Source organism: Xenia sp. Carnegie-2017, unplaced genomic scaffold (assembly GCF_021976095.1).
Source record: "Xenia sp. Carnegie-2017 unplaced genomic scaffold, XeniaSp_v1 HiC_scaffold_13, whole genome shotgun sequence".
Classification (NCBI taxonomy): domain Eukaryota; kingdom Metazoa; phylum Cnidaria; class Anthozoa; order Malacalcyonacea; family Xeniidae; genus Xenia; species Xenia sp. Carnegie-2017.
In genome coordinates, this window is record NW_025813436.1 from 8752591 (window position 1) to 8772450 (window position 19860).

A 19860-nucleotide genomic window follows, 5' to 3' on the forward strand; every position below is an offset into this window, starting at 1 on the left:
TTTGCTTCATATCATATAATGTATATGATAACATTTAAATTATGTTTTTTAAAGAGATTTATCAAGTTTACATGTAGGAACAGAATGATAAATTTACATCCTTCAATTTGTATTATTCTCCTTTGCTATGATCAATAATGAAGTTATTTTTTAAGAATAATTATCATTGATTATACTGGTGTTTTTGAAAAGTGTGAAGGGAAACTACTGAAAACACCAAATTTCAACTCCGCAACACAAGAACTCCTCTTTCACTGTAAGAGGTTCGTTATTAAACGTCTTACAACGATGGCTACTGCCATTGTATAAATCTTCATCCAGCCAAAGGCCAAAATTTCCTCTGTTAAACAAACGAAGAATTTTTATAGAATATCACAAGAAATGTACAACGTAGCTTAAACTATATCCATGTATATTGAGTCATAATAAAATGAGCAAACACAAATATAGATATTCACCAACTCAGACAATTCCAGGAAGTGTACAGTGAAAAGCAGGTCATTGTAAAGCGAGTTAAAGTAAAATGAAAATGTATTTTCAATAGTTTATTAAGCTATTTAGTCACCCTTTCTATTTATGCAAAAACGTCCAAACATCTCAATAGACAATGGTAAAACAAACTAAAAAATTCATAAAAATTCAAACTTACTTTCCTCCACCAAGAGCTAAAGAATCAAGATCACCTTTTATAAAGAAAGTGTTTTCACCACTCCAACGAAATGCCTTAAAGAAAGACAGTTCATACAACAATAATTAGATTTCAAACATTAAACTGTTCTATCTATACACACGTAGGATTCCAACGAAGATGCCTTCAACTTACTTTGAAATGAGGGTGAAATGTATATAGAAAGCATTCTCCAGTCCCATAAAAATGATCACTGACCGCAAACGGACTGGATGCAAACGCTCCAAAAACCTGTATAACACAAGATGTGAGCAGGAACTAACACATGAGAAACATATCTTTATTTGGAAGAAAAGGAAATAAAGACTTTTTGACAGGTCGATTTATACTTAATCTTGTTAATGCCTGGGTAATAAGTGAAATCAATCTCAACATAAAAACTATACTCAAACTCGAATTCGAGTGCATAACTCGAACCTTGAGTTTACAAGATGATGTTTTTTTTGGAGTGTGTTTTCTCATGTAAAGGTTGTAATATAACTTGAGCATAAGCTTATAAGCAAATTTAATGCTTACTTGGTGAGAATCGTCGAGTATAACAAGTAATGCTGGTGAATCATAATCAGCTAAAGTTCTGTATAATGTCTTCAAACTGATGCCATGAAGATAAGTACTGTAAAACAAACGCCAACTGTGACCAATCGTACGTGATGGTAAACATTGAGATAGCTATAATAAAAATAAACATGAAAATATGGAAGAAATGAAATAAACGAGGAATGTTCTTTGGAAGGCAGCTGAAGTTCTCTATAATATAAACATACTACCTGCAGAATTTGATGATTAGTGAGAATTTCGGACTTGCCAATAATCTCTGGCATTACAGGTTCATCTGTAGAGCATGTGCTCCATGAACTTAAATTAAAAAAATAAAACTATAGCTTAGGCAAGAAACACACGCGCGCGCACGATCATTATACACGGTATACTGACGCAAAGCTACAAAAAAAATATGACAAAAGAAGTATAACTATGCTAGTCAAAGGAATTTCTTCTTCAAGTCAGATATTAACCTTGATCTTCGCGATGTGACTGATGTTTCAGAAATTTTCTTTTTTCGTTTTTCATGGCTGTGAGCTCTTTTTCTGTTTTCGCGATCACTTTGTTTGTGCTATAGAGAGAACAATTTCTTAACATCAAATTATTTCTCTCATAGAAGATGAGTAAAGGAATATGAAAGAATGAAGGACTTGAAAGAATGAAGGAAAAAATGATAAAAAATATATTGTACTAAATTACTTCAGTAATGTTTCCCATACCTCATTTTTAGGACTGTTTGAGTAAAAATTTTCGATAACATCAAATGTCTAAAGTATAGAGAAGAGAAATAAATTCACATGGTGTTATTTCTTCAACCAAACCCATTTCCACTTCATTCAGAAACTGTATGAAATTTACAATTACGTCATTTTGGCCAGTTTGCAAAATTGTAATTTTACAACATTGTGTGTGTATGTAAAATAAAACATTAACCACATAAAATATTGAAAATGATTTTTAAAAATAGTTGATTACATCATACCTCATCATCGTCATTCCTGGGCATAGTAATCACGCTGTAATCACTATCAATTGAACGTTCAAAATTTCGTTCTTCTTCCTCTTCATCGTCCGTATCACCATCGTGAATTGCCGGACACCATTCGAGAAAGAAACTATACACCTCAAGTAATCTAAATATAAAAATAAGAGAGAAATCAATCCATTTGACAGAACATATTAACCGTCAGCAAAAATTTCAAAGATATATCCATATTTTCACATCGTTTAAAAATGACTTGCATAAGAAGTGTCTTTTGAAGGTTTCATTTCTCATAAAAAAAAGATAAAGGAGTTTCTTCGTCACAGCACTTTTTGTGAGAGAAAATAATTGACAAGCATATATGAGTGACGTTTTACATCCAAAAATTCTTCAACAAATCCTGGGACAGGGGGTTATGTTGTTACCTTTCACTTGGTATAGAGAACCAGAACTCGCGTCTAACATCAGTAACTCGTTGTATGTCCTCATGAGCGTAAAGGCAACACCTAGGACGAATCTCCCGCCAACAAGATTTCTTTATTCGTATACAAAGATACTTTGGCATATTCTCATAGTGACGTGACGCTCGCGGCTTGATTGACACTGTAGGTAACGTAGGTATGTAAACAGAAAAGGAATGGTTATTTTAATTTGACACTGTAGGTAACGTAGGTATGTAAACAGAAAAGGAATGGTTATTTATATTGACACTGTAGGTAACGTAGGTATGTAAACAGAAAAGGAATGGTTATTTATGACACTGTAGGTAACGTAGGTATGTAAACAGAAAAGGAATGGTTATTTTTGACACTGTAGGTAACGTAGGTATGTAAACAGAAAAGGAATGGTTATTTATATTGATACTTACAACATCGTGAAAAGTTTCATCCTATGTACTTGTTATCGTAGTAAACGTATGTCATAGTGAGGATGGTATATCTAAAATCGATGTACTTGATCTCCTTATACTTATGTCATAGTGAGGATGGTACATAAGAAATCAATGTACTTGATCTCTTTATACTTATGTCATAGTGAGGATGGTACATAAGAAATCAATGTACTTGATCTCCTTATACTTATGTCATAGTGAGGATGGTACATATGAAATCAATGTACTTGATCTCCTTATACTTATGTCATAGTGAGGATGGTACATAAGAAATCAATGTACTTGATCTCTTTATACTTATGTCATAGTGAGGATGGTACATAAGAAATCAATGTACTTGATCTCTTTATACTTATGTCATAGTGAGGATGGTACATAAGAAATCAATGTACTTGATCTCCTTATACTTATGTCATAATGAGGATGGTACATAAGAAATCAATGTACTTGATCTCTTTATACTTATGTCATAGTGAGGATGGTACATAAGAAATCAATGTACTTGATCTCCTTACACTTATGTCATAGTGAGGATGATAAGATATTACTTGTTCACCTCGAATAACCACAATTTTGTATGCTGAAACACTGAAAAGTCAAACTCACCATGGGATTTACTTGAACATCTTTGATCATTAGTATCCTCCTCTTCGACATCTTCTTTACTTTCATGTATACCACTATCCAAACTAATACCTTCTCTAAATCCCTCTTTACCTATATCTACCCCGCGATCTCCTGCTAAATCCTTAAACAAGGGCATCTTTGGTGTGCTGTTAATTTGATGTAGTTTTGTTGCTGATTCATAATCTTTGCTTGTTTCTATGTCATCTTGATGTAGTTTTGTTGGTGATTCATAATCTTTGCTTGTTTCTATGTCATCTTGATGTATTTTTGTTGCTGATTCATAATCTTTGCTTGTTTCTATGTCATCTTGATGTATTTTTGTTGCTGATTCATAATCTTTGCTTGTTTCTATGTCATCTTGATGTAGTTTTGTTGCTGATTCATAATCTTTGCTTGTTTCTATGTCATCTTTGGGTTTTGAAAGTCCAGATTGTTCGCTTGATGACAAAACGACATCATCAACGGAAATTATTGTTGTGGAATCCATTGAAGTTTCCAAAGACAACTGTTTATCTGTACGATTGACAATATTCGTTTGTAATTCTTCCATAATTATACCCATCTCAGAGTCAACCTTATTAGCACCTGTGCATTTACTTTCCTCGAAAAATTGCTGTAAATCCTCTTTCAAATTATCTTCCAGATTACAACAATCTTTATCCGCGTTATCTTCACTAACGCAGCCATCATTTTCAATCAAGATTTTCTGAGAACAATCCCCTTGATCTGAAACATCCTTAGTAGTGTTTTCGTTCTCTTGATGTAAAATATTTTCTGTAATTTCACTTATTGACTCCAAAGATTTTTCCTGTAAAGCATCACAAGGTGCCTTTACAGTAATACAACTTTCCTTCTCATCCACTTTCTTAGGGGGTTGAATATCTTCATTGCCTAGCCATAACATGAGAGGTTTATCCAAGAAAAAACTAAGGAAGAAATACCAAGATATATTGACTAAATACTTCAACAATTTCCCATCAGAAACTCTTCTATGTCTATGTTCCGCATTCATGAATACCTACACTGACACACGTTATCTTATCTTATATTTTAGATAGTGTAAAGACTGTTCTTGTTCTTTGATGTTCATTCATCACTACCTACACTGACACACGTTATCTTACTTTATATTTTAGGTAGTGTAAAGACTGTTCTTTTTCTCTGTTGTTCATTCATCACTATCTACACTGACACACGTTATCTTAGTTTATATTTTAGGTAGTGTAAAGACTGTTCTTTTTCTCTGTTGTTCATTCATCACTATCTACACTGACACACGTTATCTTAGTTTATATTTTAGGTAGTGTAAAGACTGTTCTCATTCTCTGTTGTTCATTCATCACTACCTACACTGACACACGTTATCTTAGCTTATATTTTAGACAATGTTAAAACTGTTCTCATTCTATTGTTCATTCATCACTATCTACACTGACACACGTTATCTTAGTTTATATTTTAGGTAGTGTAAAGACTGTTCTCATTCTGTTGTTCATTCATCACTACCTACACTGACACACGTTATCTTAGTTTATATTTTAGACAATGTTAAAACTGTTCTCATTCTATTGTTCATTCATCACTACCTACACTGACACACGTTATCTTAATTTATATTTTAGGTTGTGTAAAGACTGTTCTTTTTCTCTGTTGTTCATTCATCACTATCTACACTGACACACGTTATCTTAGTTTATATTTTAGATAGTGAAAAGACTTTTCTCATTCTTTGTTGTTCATTCATCACTACCTATATTGACACACGTTATCTTAGTTTATATTTTAGACAATGTTAAAACTGTTCTCATTCTATTGTTCATTCATCACTACCTACACTGACACACGTTATCTTAATTTATATTTTAGGTAATGTAAAGACTGTTCTTTTTCTCTGTTGTTCATTCATCACTACCTACACTGACATACGTTATCTTAGTTTATATTTTAGATAGTGTAAAGACTGTTCTCATTCTCTGCTGTTCATTCATCACTACCTACACTGACACACGTTATCTTAGTTTATATTTTAGGTAGTGTAAAAAACGTTGTTATTCTCTGTTGCAAGTTATTATAATCAAACTTACTGTCCAGGTTGAAGCTCATCATGAACGACCATGGATGCAATATCATCAAATAAACCAGCAGAACAAACTGATTGCATTGTAAAATGTACGTTATAATACTCTATGCCTCTATCTACAACAAGTATTTCAGAGACATCAGGAAGAAACATCACGGCATGAGGAGTGATCAATAAAAACCCTTTTACAACACCCTAGAAAGACACATAGTTTATGGGAAAAAAAGTTCTACAAAACCTGAGTCTACAGCTTTTTAACTACCTGTCCATCTGTGATATATTTTGATTTAATCTTAATGAATGTTTCTAAAACATCCTCATCAATATCTTCAAAAGAAACTCGTTTTGCAACCGGTATTTTACACATTACATCATTTGTTGGCTGCATCGTCATTATCTGCAATTAAGATATCAATTATTATCACGACATTGAACTATGTGAAACAATGCACATAGAAAGTTCATTATGAAAATCTAGATATCCTATTAAACATCCTATGAAAACCTAAAAACCTAAACATTGAAAGCTAAGAATCAGACCTTCAAACATCTCCCACAAATCTCTGACACCTCATCTTAATATCTACACAAAAATCTGGTCCTTATTTACAAGTAGAAACGTACAAATTTCACATATTTTCACTATTAATACTTAAAGCTATCCCAGCAAAATTGACCAGATCATTTTTACCTGTGAAGCATCTGTTTTTTCATTCATCGGACATTCAAAACTAGCTTTGGCAGGTTTTGGTGAAGGAACTCGAAGGATCTGATGAACATTAAAACAATAATTTGTAGATCAACACTAACATCACAAAACCATTGTACCTAAGCCATACATCCAATAGGACAATCACAATGGCCAAAATAAATTCTTTGGTATGCAAATAAGTTTAATAAAATTTGCATTTTGTAAAAATGTTAAATTTGCATGTCAAAGGACAATGCCATGTTTTTGACTAAAATGAGTAAAAAAACATTCATTACATTTAGACATTTATCCAAGGAAAGGCATGAATAAATATAACCCAATCCATACAACTGTTTCAATGATTTTTCTTCAGCCATGATGACTAAATATTTTTAACATAATGAAATGCAATGTTTTAAAGAAGTACATAAACATGCTATTTCAACCAGAGCATATGCTTAACACAAAACTCTGTCAGAATACTTTACAATAAAGTTATTTAACTGCAACCAAGACTTTCATAACAGACTTTAAATATCAATTATTCATTAGATAGAGCAGGTTGTAAGTTTTATTGCTGGTAGTGACATTTAAAAGTTGAATCACTGATCAAATGACTATACATAGATGGACTTGTTGTGTTGCACAATATAACTTCAATTTAAGATATTGAGTTCTTACAAAAATTTATTCATTTTTCTTGTCATTTATGGCATACTGGTAAGGCATCCTGCTGACTTGTTATAAATTGTTATGAACTGATCATTTTAGTAGTATTGTGCTTTTACTAACTTATATCAGGTCTTACCTGTCCGGGGTAAAGTGTTCTTATTGTCAGCCTGTTGAGTCGACTTAATTCTGAAGGAGTTACATCAAACTTTAAAGCAATTTTTGGTAAACTGTCATAAGCAGTCACCTAGTAAAACATAAAATATTAAAGTAAGGGACAGATCAGAGAATAAAGTAAAAATGAACATCTATAGGATCACATGATTGTCACTCACAGTATACTCAATAGTGTTCTCCATTTTTCTTAAAAGATCTTTGTGGAGCAATTTTGTTTGTTTCTTGATCAGATCAGAGTCAACTGAAACATTGTTTCCAAATTGTCAGACTTAGTTGTCAATATTTAATTAAGGAAACTTAGACATGCAGCAAAATATAGTGACGTTCAATGTTGCACAAATTTTATACAAAAATATTCTGCAATAACAACACAAATAGTTTACCAAGAGTTTCGTTTAGTTTTTTGTCCGGAGTTAAATCAATGGTGTGCAAATCATTTCTCCACCACCGTCCAAAGAAATACGATATGCTTTCCCATGAAATGGATCCAGTCGATTGCAAATCAACACTTGATCGTATAAGTATCTCACGTTTTTTGCCGTTATTACAATTCACACTACGACAAAGTTAAAAATTTACGAACAATATTGCAGAAACGTGTAACTATCGGAAATGTACAAGTAAACGCACATCATTTAAAAATTTAACTTCCGTTTGAAACAAAGATTATAATTAAAGTAATAAGGAAAAAACAAAATGGGTACTACCGCATGGTTATCCCATGCATGTGAATTGTGTAATTTCAACCTGTTCTTCAAATAATATAATTTGTATAATTTATCAAAAATCATACCGTTCTGCACGGCGAGCTTGTAAATATCCATACATTGGAAAAGTTCCTCATCCAAAAGTTCATTTTATGGAATACATTGGTACTACATTTTACAAGAGGTAAAGACAAGTCTAGAAAACCATTTCAGAACAATTACAACAATACAACTCGCTGTTGGATTAATTTTTGTTCTTCCAACACTTGAATTGTTTGTGACGTATTTAATAAACTCGTACCCAGTCCTTCTCAAGTTATCACGGATTGTTGATGTTGAATCAACCAACGCCCCTAACAGCCCTGCAGAAATAGTTTACGAGTCCTCCATATAGATTTATGTACATAGTGATTCGTTTCCAGTTATTTCGCTATAGCTTTACATATATTTACCATCTTTTTACATTTTTTGATGAATGATCATGAGGCACAATGGAGATAAAAATAACCTTTTATTTTTTTATTTCAATTTTAAAACTACCGATTTGGTCAACTTTACAACAACCAGTGAATCAATCTGATCACTATCATTATGTTCCACGATTCTCCAAATCCTTAACTTTATAAATTCGAACCAACCAATGCTCAGTCGTATAAGCCTCTTCCAAAACTTCCAATTCAAATTCCTAAATGATTATTTCACAGGAATAAGTTGGCCAGAAAACGAAACAAACAGTCAACAGGTTAAAATTATATAGAGAAAACTACGATAAACAATGTTATACAACCTGATTAAATTTATAAAGCAATCTATAATAACTTATCATATACAAATAATTCTTCCTCGATTGATTTCAAACAACTGGTATCATAAAGTAACTTTATATACTTTGAACAAATGTTAAATAAAACGTCAAATTCACCAACCTTGTTACCGATTTCGGTGTTTCTCACTCTATCATAACCAGTTGGCTTGCCTTAAATGAAAAAAATCGTCTTACAGGGGAAGAAATTTCAAATATTTCCAGGAAATAATCAAAAATTGTTTTCTTAATTGCTTCACTGGTCTAACCATTCAGAGACATGTTTAGTTAAATGGTCGGATCACGTAAGATAAAATTCATCAAACCTTGCTCAGTGTAAACAGAACCAAAGCGATAATAACACATCTTATACATTAAACAATTGAGTAAAGTAGGAGAGCCTTCTTTGTCAACACGAAATTCTCCAGTAGGTGTATAATAATCATTTTCCTTTATGTGCGATCCACGATCTGTGCTTCCTCCGATACGAACCATCCAAAGAAATTTATTGATGTCTAACAATAGAATAAATAAGAATGTTAATAACATCAGACCATTAAGCAATAGTCCTTTTTGAAGCAATACTAGTGATCCAAAGATAGTGTAATGTTCCAGACAATCACTAAGTTTAATATGGTATGACTAAATTGAATTTTCGTCTCTGATCACTTAAAACAAAACCCTAAACAGAAAAAAATAACCATCAGACGCATATCCAGTAAGACCACCAAAGATCACCAAAACATAGTCAACATCAAGTTCTCTCATTATTTCATAAGCCTTATCTTCCGTTGACGACATCGCCTGAAGTTGAAGAAAACATAGAAGTTTAGTACAAGAGCAAGAAAAAAGGTGATGCCATCAAACAATATAAGTGACTGAAGAAATTTTAGTTGTTGTAGTGGTTTTTATCAATAACATAAAATTCATAAATCATTGGTCAAAACAAACTAAAACTTACCTGACCAACACGGGAAATATGTGTATTGTTCCAAGTGTTATTATCAACTAAAATAGTTCGGTTCGCCATTGCTGTTATCTGATACCCATAATCCCACCATGACATTATCTTTGCATCCTAATGTGAAAAAAAATAAATAAATGAGTAACTATGTATTTATGATGATACGTATATTGCTATACACCTTGATTTATCTTCATGAATTATGAAAGTCGGGTACATTAACTATACCAAAAGCTGTTTTGAAATTTTAATTAAATAGAGGGATTGGAAAGAATACCTTATGACATTAAAGTTATGCACAAAAAACAAACAAACAAAGATCTAGACATTATTACAAAACTTATTATTACCAACCTCAGGAGTGTTTTGACTTAACCAATAATAAGCTTCACGAAAGTCGTCAAATATGACCCGAGAGCCATCATGTTGCCTAGCTGACAGCACAATAGATGGGCTGGAATACGCTTCAGATGTGACCCAAGTACAATGGAAAGTATAAGACAGAAGAAACAATGTCATTAAAAGAACCATTCCTGTCGCCATTTCATTCTTCATTGGATAGGATGAATCAGTCGATGTTTTCTTCGAAGGTTTTTTCTCACGACGAGCAATATCTAAATTCTTGAGATAGTTTAAGCGAAATAATTGATCAGTGATTGAGAAGAAGGAGAGAAGGGGGAGGCGAGCGAGCATTTTTGGAGCTCTTACCTTCATATAACGAGAAAGCAATGAAGAAATTCCGATTCCAGCCAAAATACACATAACAGGTGCTAACACCAACATAAGACGAACCATAACACCCTGTTTAAGATAAAGTTTTGTGCATTCTCTTAGTTCATATCTTAGGTAATGTAAAAATTTCGTTCTCTGTTGTTCATTCATCACGACCTACACTGACACATGTTATCTCAGTTTGTATTTCAGATAGTGTAAAGACTGTTCTCATTCTCTGTTGTTCATTCATCACTACCTACACTGACACACGTTAACTTAGTTTATATTTTAGATAGTGTAAAGACTGTTCTCATTCTCTGTTGTTCATTCATCACTACCTACACTGACACACGTTATCTTAGTTTATATTTTAGGTAGTGTAAAGACTGTTCTCATTCTCTGTTGTTCATTCATCACTACCTACACTGACACACGTTATCTTAGTTTATATTTTAGGTAGTGTAAAGACTGTTCTCATTCTCTGTTGTTCATTCATCACTACCTACACTGACACACGTTATCTTAGTTTATATTTTGTAGTGTAAAGACTGTTCTCATTCTCTGTTGTTCATTCATCACTACCTACACTGACACACGTTATCTTAGTTTATATTTTAGATAGTGTAAAGACTGTTCTCATTCTCTGTTGTTCATTCATCACTACCTACACTGACACACGTTATCTTAGTTTATATTTTAGATAGTGTAAAGACTGTTCTCATTCTCTGTTGTTCATTCATCACTACCTACACTGACACACGTTATCTTAGTTTATATTTTAGGTAGTGTAAAGACTGTTCTCATTCTCTGTTGTTCATTCATCACTACCTACACTGACACACGTTATCTTAGTTTATATTTTAGAAGTGTAAAGACTGTTCTCATTCTCTGTTGTTCATTCATCACTACCTACACTGACACACGTTATCTTAGTTTATATTTTAGGTAGTGTAAAGACTGTTCTCATTCTCTGTTGTTCATTCATCACTACCTACACTGACACACGTTATCTTAGTTTATATTTTAGATAGTGTAAAGACTGTTCTCATTCTCTGTTGTTCATTCATCACTACCTACACTGACACACGTTATCTCAGTTTATATTTTAGATAGTGTAAAGACTGTTCTTGTTATCTGTTGAACATTCATCACTACCTACACTGACACACGTTATCTTAGTTTATATTGTAGGAAGTGTAAAGACTGTTCTCATTCTCAGTTGTTCATTCGTCACTACCTACACTGACACACGTTATCTTAGTTTATATTTTAGGTTGTGAAAATACTGCTCTCACCCTCACCCCACTCACGAAAAAACAAAAAATACATACCGCAAAGTAAATACTAGTGACGCCATACATAATTATAAAGATGTTAGCATCAGAAAGACTAGAAAAACAGTAATACAGTCCAACAGGAAACATGAACACTAAAATCTGTAAATCAAAGTAGAAAGACGACCAGGTCGTGGGTTGATGTTCCGACACAGACGCGATAATTGGAATATTATTTTTAGCGTAAGAAGGATCTAGTAAAGAGTAGAAACGACCAGTCCATGGAGAAATTTTCCCAGTTGCTGTTAAAACACCAAAGACAAGCAAGGCTCCACCACCAAGCAGTAATACAGCACTCTTGAACAACACAGCAAACTGCGCTGGAGTCAATTTAGCTCGAACATAATCAATGAATGCATGGATCTGACACAAACCAAAAACACCAAACGCCTAGACATCATGTAAAGTGATAAATAAAACAATTGTTTCTAACAATATCTAGTAATAATATGTACTGACATACTGTATGTATGAACAAATGAGAAAAATACTCACAGCCATGTGTTCACTTGATTGTACAGGTTGAAATCCAACAAAAGATATTTGCATTGAAAGAATTGTGCCAAGACAGTATACCTACGTATAACAGCAAATGTTCAAATGAATAGAGGCAAAGATGGTTGATATAACATACACAGATTATTTCATTTCATAACTGTGTTTTCAGGCAAACTTTTACATCCTTACCGTACAATATGCAACATAGATACGATGAGAAAATCTGCCTGTCACCATTAATGCCAGAACATGAAGGGGAATTAAATTGATGAGGAAGACATAGCCACCCCAAGATGATACCTTAATATGAATAAAAAATGACACTTTATTATTTTGTTTTATCACTTGGAGAAATCAATTTAGTACAAAGCATTTGTAATAATAATGATAATGCTGTTTTGAAACATAAAAAATTTTTGTGCAAATTGTAAATTAGATGAAAAGACAAAAATTCAAAGCAAAAAGAAAGTACTTTGACTTATTATCTCACCATGTAAAAGTAAGCAAGAGCACAAAATGTTGACCAGAACACAGATCCAGTTTTGACAGATTTTATCCATAAAGTGTATGTAAGCAACATACAAAAAATAGCAATGCCTTCATTATCATATGATCCAGCAACAGACCGGGATATATAGCCTGTAGAAAATAGATTATGAGAAAAAATTTAAAAAACTATAATTCAATGCATTTTATAAATATTAAAACTAAGTGAGGCATGGCTACCTGGAACTACAGAAATCATTGCAGCTGCTACCAGTCCTGCACCTTCATCCTGGGTGATAATAATTTGTAAAAATTTAAATTTCAAATGAAAAATTCAATTATAACAAGATAACTTTAAATTAAAACAAATCTTAAACCAATCTTTTCAATGTGTGGTAAAAATATATGTTTGTGCTTCAAAAAAACCCATGCCAAAGTATAGAAAATTGGTTTCTTTCAATTGTTTGGTATGCAAGTACTTATGAATCATTTATTAAAGATTTGATACCTTTAATTCTTTGGCCATATGATATGTCACAATAGTTGTAAACGATGAGAAAAGGGCAAGAAAAACACAAACATTTCGGATGTCAATAGTGATGTTGAAGAAATGCATTACATTATATAAAACTGCAGATGTTACCATGAGACCTTGATATAGAAAAAAAGTTAACATGTAAGAACACAAATAAATATTAAAATCAAACTTAACTGATAAAAACATAGTATCGTAGGTAATAACTTTAACTAAATCGATAAAAATGGTTCCATACCAGGATAAATGGTGCCACCAATAATACGACCAAGAGGATACCACGCTCGATCATCAAACCAATTGTGAAAATTATAAAATCCTTCTTGTGTTAAAAACTTTGTAGTGCGAAAGTTAAAATATCTAAAGTATTAAATAGATGCATGAAAAACACTTTAAAATGTCAAGTAACTGAACAATTTTAAAGTTTGTCTTGCCACATTTTAAGTGTACAAAATACTTTGTTAATTTAGGAAATACAAAAATGCTGATATGTTGTATAAGCTCAGCATTTTTTGCTGCTTATATAATAAAAAGAAATGATTTGCCTAGACATTCACCTCTGCAATAAAAGTGCCAAGGCAAATTTCAAAAGCTGCTGAATAAATTCCCTATCTAAATGGCAAGTTCTATATATTTCAAAACTAGTGTATGTTAATTCATCACTAGAGCAAACTTACGGATCAAATTCATGGATGACACTTTCGTATCGTAAAACAGAAAAAAGTCTGGTCGCAAATGCTAAAAACAAAAATAAAGAAAATTTGTGCAAACCGACGTGGAATAACTTTAACCAGTCATCAAATATTTTAAACTGACACGAAAATTCTACTGAAACAAAAAATTGTAAAAAAATGTGTATACAGTAATTATACTGAGTTTTGCTATAGTTCAAGTTTATAAAACAAAAAGAAATCCATACGTGATGTAAAAAATAAATAATAAGTAATCAAAATTTGTGACTCACACAAAATAGCTGCAATGGAAAGGATGCATAACTTTAGCAAAGTATCTTGCTTCTCGTAGGAAAGTCGCGGTAAAAACGACGGTAATGTGAAGCCAGATTCTTGACCTTTCATCTTGGAAAATCTCAGAGTCCAAGCGAGTGGAATTGAAGAAAATTCCTCAAAACTGTACAAGATATTACGGCAAATAAATTGCTCCTTTGTCTTGGCAGCCGAAGAGAACTTCTATCACGTGTACAAATGAGAAAATGGACGACGGTGAAGCTACAACCTGGGCAGCGGGACACGTACGTAACAAGAATTGGTAAGAAGTATTCGTAACATCGTTACACATACTGTAAACGGGGCAATGGTGGTGCCAGTTTTAAAGAAACCAGAAATACACTATCAACAAAATGATAATTTTTCGATTTTTAAAAAATCTCAAGCAAAGAATTACCATTAAATCAGATTAAAACAATGAACTAAAAATCAAGAGAAAACACTGTTCACATGTTTAAGAAATAATTTTTCTACTTCAGGTTTCGGGCAACTAGCCTCTACGGAATGACAAAGGATTCAACGGATTGTTCTATTTTAGCAGAGCGGACGAGAAAGTCATGACTTTAATATTCATATATACCTCTACGAATTCATCAAATTCAATTCATGTTCCCACGTCACGAAATCAGAAATATGTAAGAGTTCGATTTTCGTTGAGCGACCGGGCTAGGACTCTTTTACACTATCTTACAGACGAGAAAGACTTGTATAGCATCTTTGTGATGTGAGATGTATTCATTATTTTGTTGCTATGTTTATTTACAAGTCAAGAACAGCTAGAAATTTATTCAGTATTTATATAATGTACACATTAAGAAAGAATAAGACCATTTGCTCTACAATTTCAAATAGTCTTCTCCTCCGAGTAATGTACTTAACTTCCTTGTTTTGTTATTAAAACGGCTTGAAGAAATAAATGAGGAGTGCAATTGCTCATTGACATACCATCAACGTCGGACGTTGAACCACTTCGAGGATCACTGCTGATACTCGAGGATGTACTGGGACTAGTAGATAAAGAAGAAGATGCAACCTCAGCAGAGGTCAAGCAGTCTTCAGCAAGACAATCTTCAAGAAAGTCATCCATTGAATTTTTGCTAGGTGTACCATCATTTGACAGTTCTTGTATGAGCTAAGCACAATTTTAAAATCCATCAGTTATACTCAATTAACATCTTCTAACCATTGTCACTTTGTCAAGAAATTTGACAATGCAAAGTAGTTAAAATGATTTTATTTACGTGACAATTTCATCATCATATACACATTTGATGATTTATCATTTGTTTAATTCAACAAATACATAGGACACACCTCAATGACTTCGTTATCGGACATAATTTGGTCTACATAAAATAACAATCATACATAAGTCATATGCAGTAAAGGAATATGTGTTTTCACAGCATACCCACAGAATAGTTCATTGCAATCTAGACAAGTCAGTTTTTTGTACACAATTCATATTGAAAGTGGAAGAGGCGAGACTTTTTTGTTATTTTTCATCATATAAGTAACCAATTCTCACACTTTTTGAATGAGAATGAAAAATTCTTTTGATAATTTTGATCAAATGAATAAATCCAATGGAATCTGTGTCGAGTGCATCGCTTTTTAAGAAAAATGTTATTTTATCTTGAACATCGCAAGAGTAAATTTTTCGTCGATAATGTACTAGAGAGTCCTTTGCTTAGAACGTGAAGAAGCCGTGAGCTTTACATAACATTTCATGCTGTAAGTATTTGTCGTTTTTATTTGACAAGTATGGTCAAAATATATGTAAGCTAACCACAAAATGTCAAGCGAAACCCGTCGAGAACACTCAAAGGCGTGGTCCCGGAAGAAAGAAATGTTTTTGCAAGGTAAATCATATTTTAAATAACTAACAACAAAGCGTTCTTTAGGTTCAAACCTTCTTTGACGATGGATTGCTTCATATTCTTAGTATCCAAAGAGTTTTCCTGGAAGAAGATAAACAGTGAAAGTTTGTATCACGTGACTAAATTGTTGCACCAATAATCTTGCCATGCACCTGTCACATGATAATAGCACAAACATTTGGAAAAATAACCTCATATAGTAAAAGCTCTTCGTCAACTATTGTGTTGCTCGGTGATAGAGGCTCCGTTTTAACATTTGCATTGCATGTCATATCAAAATCTTGAAAAGAATTAAAATATCTGTTTTGCTTTAATTTTAAATATTCTTAAGACTAAGCTATGAGTTACGCCTTGAAAATGGAAAAAAATAAAGTAACCACAAAGTATGACGATGATACAAAAAAAACGCATTTCTCACAAACCTAATTTCTCATTTTCATCGTATGAATCATGAAATATGTCAAGTGTTTTTGCAGCTTCGTAATCGTGATCCATCAAATGAGCGACATTATCTTTATTTTCACTATCACTTAACTGAAACAAAGGAGGGATAAAGAAACACTTTTGTTAAGTTAATGCACTTATTATTTTGAACAAAACAACTTTGCACCAGCACAAGTTCGAACAAAAAATCACAAAAAACGACGACAGTTATTTCAAAACTAAACGCCAAAGTTGTTTTTTTAATATCATGTTAATAAATCACATTTCCACAAAAATAGAGTTTGTAAAATGGTTGCTGAATGCCTGTTTAATGATTGGGTCACACCCCAAATTCCTTGCCAGCAAAAGTATTATATTGCAGAAATTCTTGGTAACTGACTTCCAGGAATATTCAAATTCCGCCCACGCACAAAACACGCGCCAAAATAAACATTTTCTCATGTCTTACTTTTTATACCTTAATGGTTCTCGATAAAAAATTGTTGACCTAAAAAGCGACTTAAGAAATCTCACAAGTCAAAATTTCATAAAGGAAACATCGAAACTAAGACAATGTTGAAATCCATGGTACCTGCAATTTTCCATTAAGATTTTGGTCACAATCCTTGTTCTTTGCATGCTTCGTTGTTCGAACACACTTTCTTTTACGTTGTACTCTTCCTAGGAGACAAACATTATTCAAAAACCTTTCTCGCAGATAATAGATGGAGAAAATGTGCTTATAACAACATTCGGATAGTACACAAGTTTTTTTAAACAATATTTTTCTACAATAAATTTACTTAAAACAACGTTTGCTAAATTGTAACCATATTAATTAAAGAAAAAACAGCGAATACTGTGGGTAGCTAATTCTGGTTAGTGTATGCGCGAATAGGATTCATGTAGTTAGGCGAGACTTGTGGTGGGCAAAGTTTATGAAGTACATTAAGTTTTTTTTCAACACAAGGCGAAATTTTAAATAAATAAGTTTTATGCAAGTGTCGCGAGTGAGTCGATCATCGGCGGGTCAATGGTTTTATTGGCGTTTTTGTGTTTGTAGAAATAATACTAGAAAGAATCACTCCTAAACATGAAACTTGATTTTAGTAAAAAGTACATGTGGTACAACGACTAGAAAAAATTGGGTATGTATACAGTTTGACCAAGCTAAGGGCTGTGAGGATTTATTTGCTGTAGATGTTACGAAGAAATTTAACTAATATTCCAAAGTTCAAGTGAGCTAGTTTTGTTTTGTAGGAAACAACTGTAGAAAGGTAAATACAGGTAAAAGTGAGCAGCGTAGAACAACTTATTTTTTAGTAATTATGGAAATCTGTTTGCAGTAATAAATTCACTAAACGTGTAGCAATGTCGAGATGAAGTCAAAACAATGTTTTATTTCAATAATATTCTGGTCAGTTTCCTTTGAAAATACCGCAAATAAATGAATTTGCTCGCAGCAGTTTTGCGCAAGGCTTTAATTTTCAATATAATAAAGTTCGAGAATTTTTTGGTGTTTTTGCGTTATGAAGAGAATTTCAACTATAGCCATTACAAAGTGACTAAGGTCAGTCAATGGGGAGGAGTTGAAAGAAGAATATATTCCATATATTTGGCCAAATCCTTACCTGATTTGCACCATTTAAGTTATCCCTAAGCACGATAATCCAAAGGGATAGAGGATAGTGAACTACACACTTGTTTACCTTTGAACTTTTTTTGATATCCTTTTCTAGTTGTTGTTTCTGTAATAATTCTATACATTTTAAAAGCATTATTTCCTTTGGTTGTACGTTGCTCAGTAAGTTCTTCCATGTCTGGAAGGGAGTTTAAGGCACACCTAAAGTTTGCCTTCCATGTTTTAGGGTTTGGTATGTCGTCACGCTTAAATTTTCCAGTATGCTCTGCCCAAGCACGAAATAAGCAAGCGTCTGTTTGCATCTTCCAGCCATTTCGTGATGCGTGTTTCCAAGGGAGACGAAAGATTTTTTCTTCTTTATTCACCCACTGAACGCCAGGGAATTTACCTTCGTTCAAAGCACTTTCTAGCCATGGTCGCATTCGTAATCTTTCTATGGGCATTTCGTTTTAAAGTATGTCTGTAGATATTTGTTTATCAATAATTGCTTCGTACGAAAGTTGTCCGTCAAGTTTTTATTCCGGAAGCGACAGCGATGATATGGTTTACTCCACGGCTTGTATATACACGTATTTACAGGAGATATTTCGAATTTTAATGCAAACACTAGGACGTCTGTGAAACAAGTCCAAAGAAGCGTTAAAAATATCTATGCATTTATCATAGTAACATATATATACATATAATTGAAATGATAAGCAGTATCGACGTCTGCTTACACAAACAAACGATTTCGAAAATGCAGATATACCTTGAAACAGTATTTCGTTTTTCAATTTCAGTTGTTCATTCGTGAAGAACGTCGAATCGCTGAGGTGACTGCAAAATTAATAGTTATTAATGCAGCAATGTAACTTTGAAGGGATTTCCCTGAGTGCATTTCACGGAAATCCAATTCCGGGAACAACATTTGCTTGCATGACATCATGTAAACAAATAATAAAATGAAAAGTTAATATTTTACTTATTATTCATTCAGTATACAGTATGAAAGTCTTAAAAGTGTACATAAAATTCAGCTTTAATTTTAGCGATGATTTCCACAAAATGTGCCACAATAAAAACCTTGAATATTGTTGATAATTCATGATAATTCCGTGATAATTAAATTTTTGATGAAACTTTAGATAACCATTTCTCTTTCATGCAATCGAAAGCATTTGCAATAGGCGATGAATAAACGTTTTGCTAAGCAAAGACAAAATCTTGTAATTATGTAACTGTTTCAATTACCAAATTAGTTAAACGAGAGACTTGTAGTCAGTATTCTGCTTTTTTAAAACTATAGAAATAACTTTGGTTTGTTAAAACTTGAACCGTTTTTTGTTTTTTTTTTGTCTTTTTCGTTTTAGTAATGTGTAATTTACAAACAGGAACGTTGTAGGGTATCAATCATCTTTCCAGCTAAATTCTAAAACAAGTAAATGTGTACATAAACGCTCGAAATTAGCTACCCGGTTGTTATGTTCAAATGTGCAGCTTTAGACTTTTCCTCTGGGTTAAAATTGTCAACGTTAACTGAAGT

At 32.7% G+C, this 19860-nt stretch overlaps 3 protein-coding genes across 6 annotated transcripts; all 3 read right to left on the reverse strand.

Annotated features, from left to right (window-relative positions):
• Positions 1-8466, reverse strand: LOC124451282 (nuclear receptor coactivator 7-like). 4 transcript variants are annotated; one of them, XM_047001921.1, is made up of 18 exons: positions 8140-8466; positions 7730-7902; positions 7505-7587; positions 7309-7416; positions 6501-6578; positions 6072-6206; positions 5814-6004; positions 4133-4655; positions 3709-3928; positions 2636-2813; positions 2211-2361; positions 1948-1995; positions 1702-1799; positions 1456-1543; positions 1205-1357; positions 824-919; positions 650-723; positions 1-340 (listed from the first exon to the last, which is right to left on the reverse strand). In XM_047001921.1, the coding sequence occupies exons 1-18, from the start codon at positions 8172-8174 to the stop codon at positions 205-207; spliced, it is 2568 nt and encodes an 855-aa protein (XP_046857877.1). In that variant the 5' UTR covers positions 8175-8466; the 3' UTR covers positions 1-204. The 4 variants fall into 4 exon arrangements, with proteins under 4 accessions (XP_046857877.1, XP_046857870.1, XP_046857865.1 ...); XM_047001914.1 differs by having other exon boundaries at positions 3709-4081; XM_047001909.1 differs by having other exon boundaries at positions 3709-4655.
• Positions 8467-8545: 79 nt separating this feature from the next.
• LOC124451310 (dolichyl-diphosphooligosaccharide--protein glycosyltransferase subunit STT3A-like) lies at positions 8546-14574 on the reverse strand. The gene is made up of 16 exons (XM_047001931.1): positions 14351-14574; positions 14064-14124; positions 13625-13746; positions 13360-13502; positions 13092-13140; positions 12856-13004; positions 12555-12665; positions 12363-12443; positions 11865-12257; positions 10528-10620; positions 10174-10440; positions 9817-9933; positions 9557-9659; positions 9182-9370; positions 8980-9029; positions 8546-8738 (listed from the first exon to the last, which is right to left on the reverse strand). The coding sequence occupies exons 1-16, from the start codon at positions 14460-14462 to the stop codon at positions 8643-8645; spliced, it is 2136 nt and encodes a 711-aa protein (XP_046857887.1). The 5' UTR covers positions 14463-14574; the 3' UTR covers positions 8546-8642.
• Positions 14575-15099: 525 nt separating this feature from the next.
• LOC124459451 (interferon regulatory factor 1-like) lies at positions 15100-19367 on the reverse strand. Its single transcript, XM_047008899.1, has 8 exons — positions 19087-19367; positions 18403-18950; positions 17286-17374; positions 16693-16804; positions 16462-16550; positions 16303-16351; positions 15705-15736; positions 15100-15522 (listed from the first exon to the last, which is right to left on the reverse strand). Exons 2-8 carry the CDS (start codon positions 18776-18778, stop codon positions 15265-15267), a joined length of 1005 nt encoding a protein of 334 aa, XP_046864855.1. The 5' UTR covers positions 18779-18950; positions 19087-19367; the 3' UTR covers positions 15100-15264.
• Between the last annotated feature and the right edge of the window lie 493 nt (positions 19368-19860).

Bases quoted from the DNA above. Each gene is read 5' to 3' on its own strand.
- LOC124451282 (XM_047001909.1), bottom strand. From the start codon at position 8,174: ATGTATGGATATTTACAAGCTCGCCGTGCAGAACG. The intron at 6,579-7,308 runs GTAAGACCTGAT...AATGTTCATCAG, and splicing joins GAACACTTTACCCCGGACAG to ATCCTTCGAGTTCCTTCACC. The intron at 1,800-1,947 runs GTATGGGAAACA...TTCTCTCTATAG, and splicing joins CAAACAGTCCTAAAAATGAG to CACAAACAAAGTGATCGCGA.
- LOC124451310 (XM_047001931.1), bottom strand. From the start codon at position 14,462: ATGAAAGGTCAAGAATCTGGCTTCACATTACCGTCGTTTTTACCGCGA. The intron at 12,258-12,362 runs GTGAGTATTTTT...CATGATGTCTAG, and splicing joins AATCAAGTGAACACATGGCT to GCGTTTGGTGTTTTTGGTTT. The intron at 9,371-9,556 runs GTTATTTTTTTC...TTCTATTGTTAG, and splicing joins TACTGGATATGCGTCTGATG to ACATCAATAAATTTCTTTGG.
- LOC124459451 (XM_047008899.1), bottom strand. From the start codon at position 18,778: ATGCCCATAGAAAGATTACGAATGCGACCATGGCTAGAAAGTGCTTTG. The intron at 16,352-16,461 runs GTTATTTTTCCA...ATCTTCTTCCAG, and splicing joins AAGAGCTTTTACTATATGAG to GAAAACTCTTTGGATACTAA. The intron at 15,737-16,302 runs GTTTGAACCTAA...TATTTTATGTAG, and splicing joins GCAATCCATCGTCAAAGAAG to ACCAAATTATGTCCGATAAC.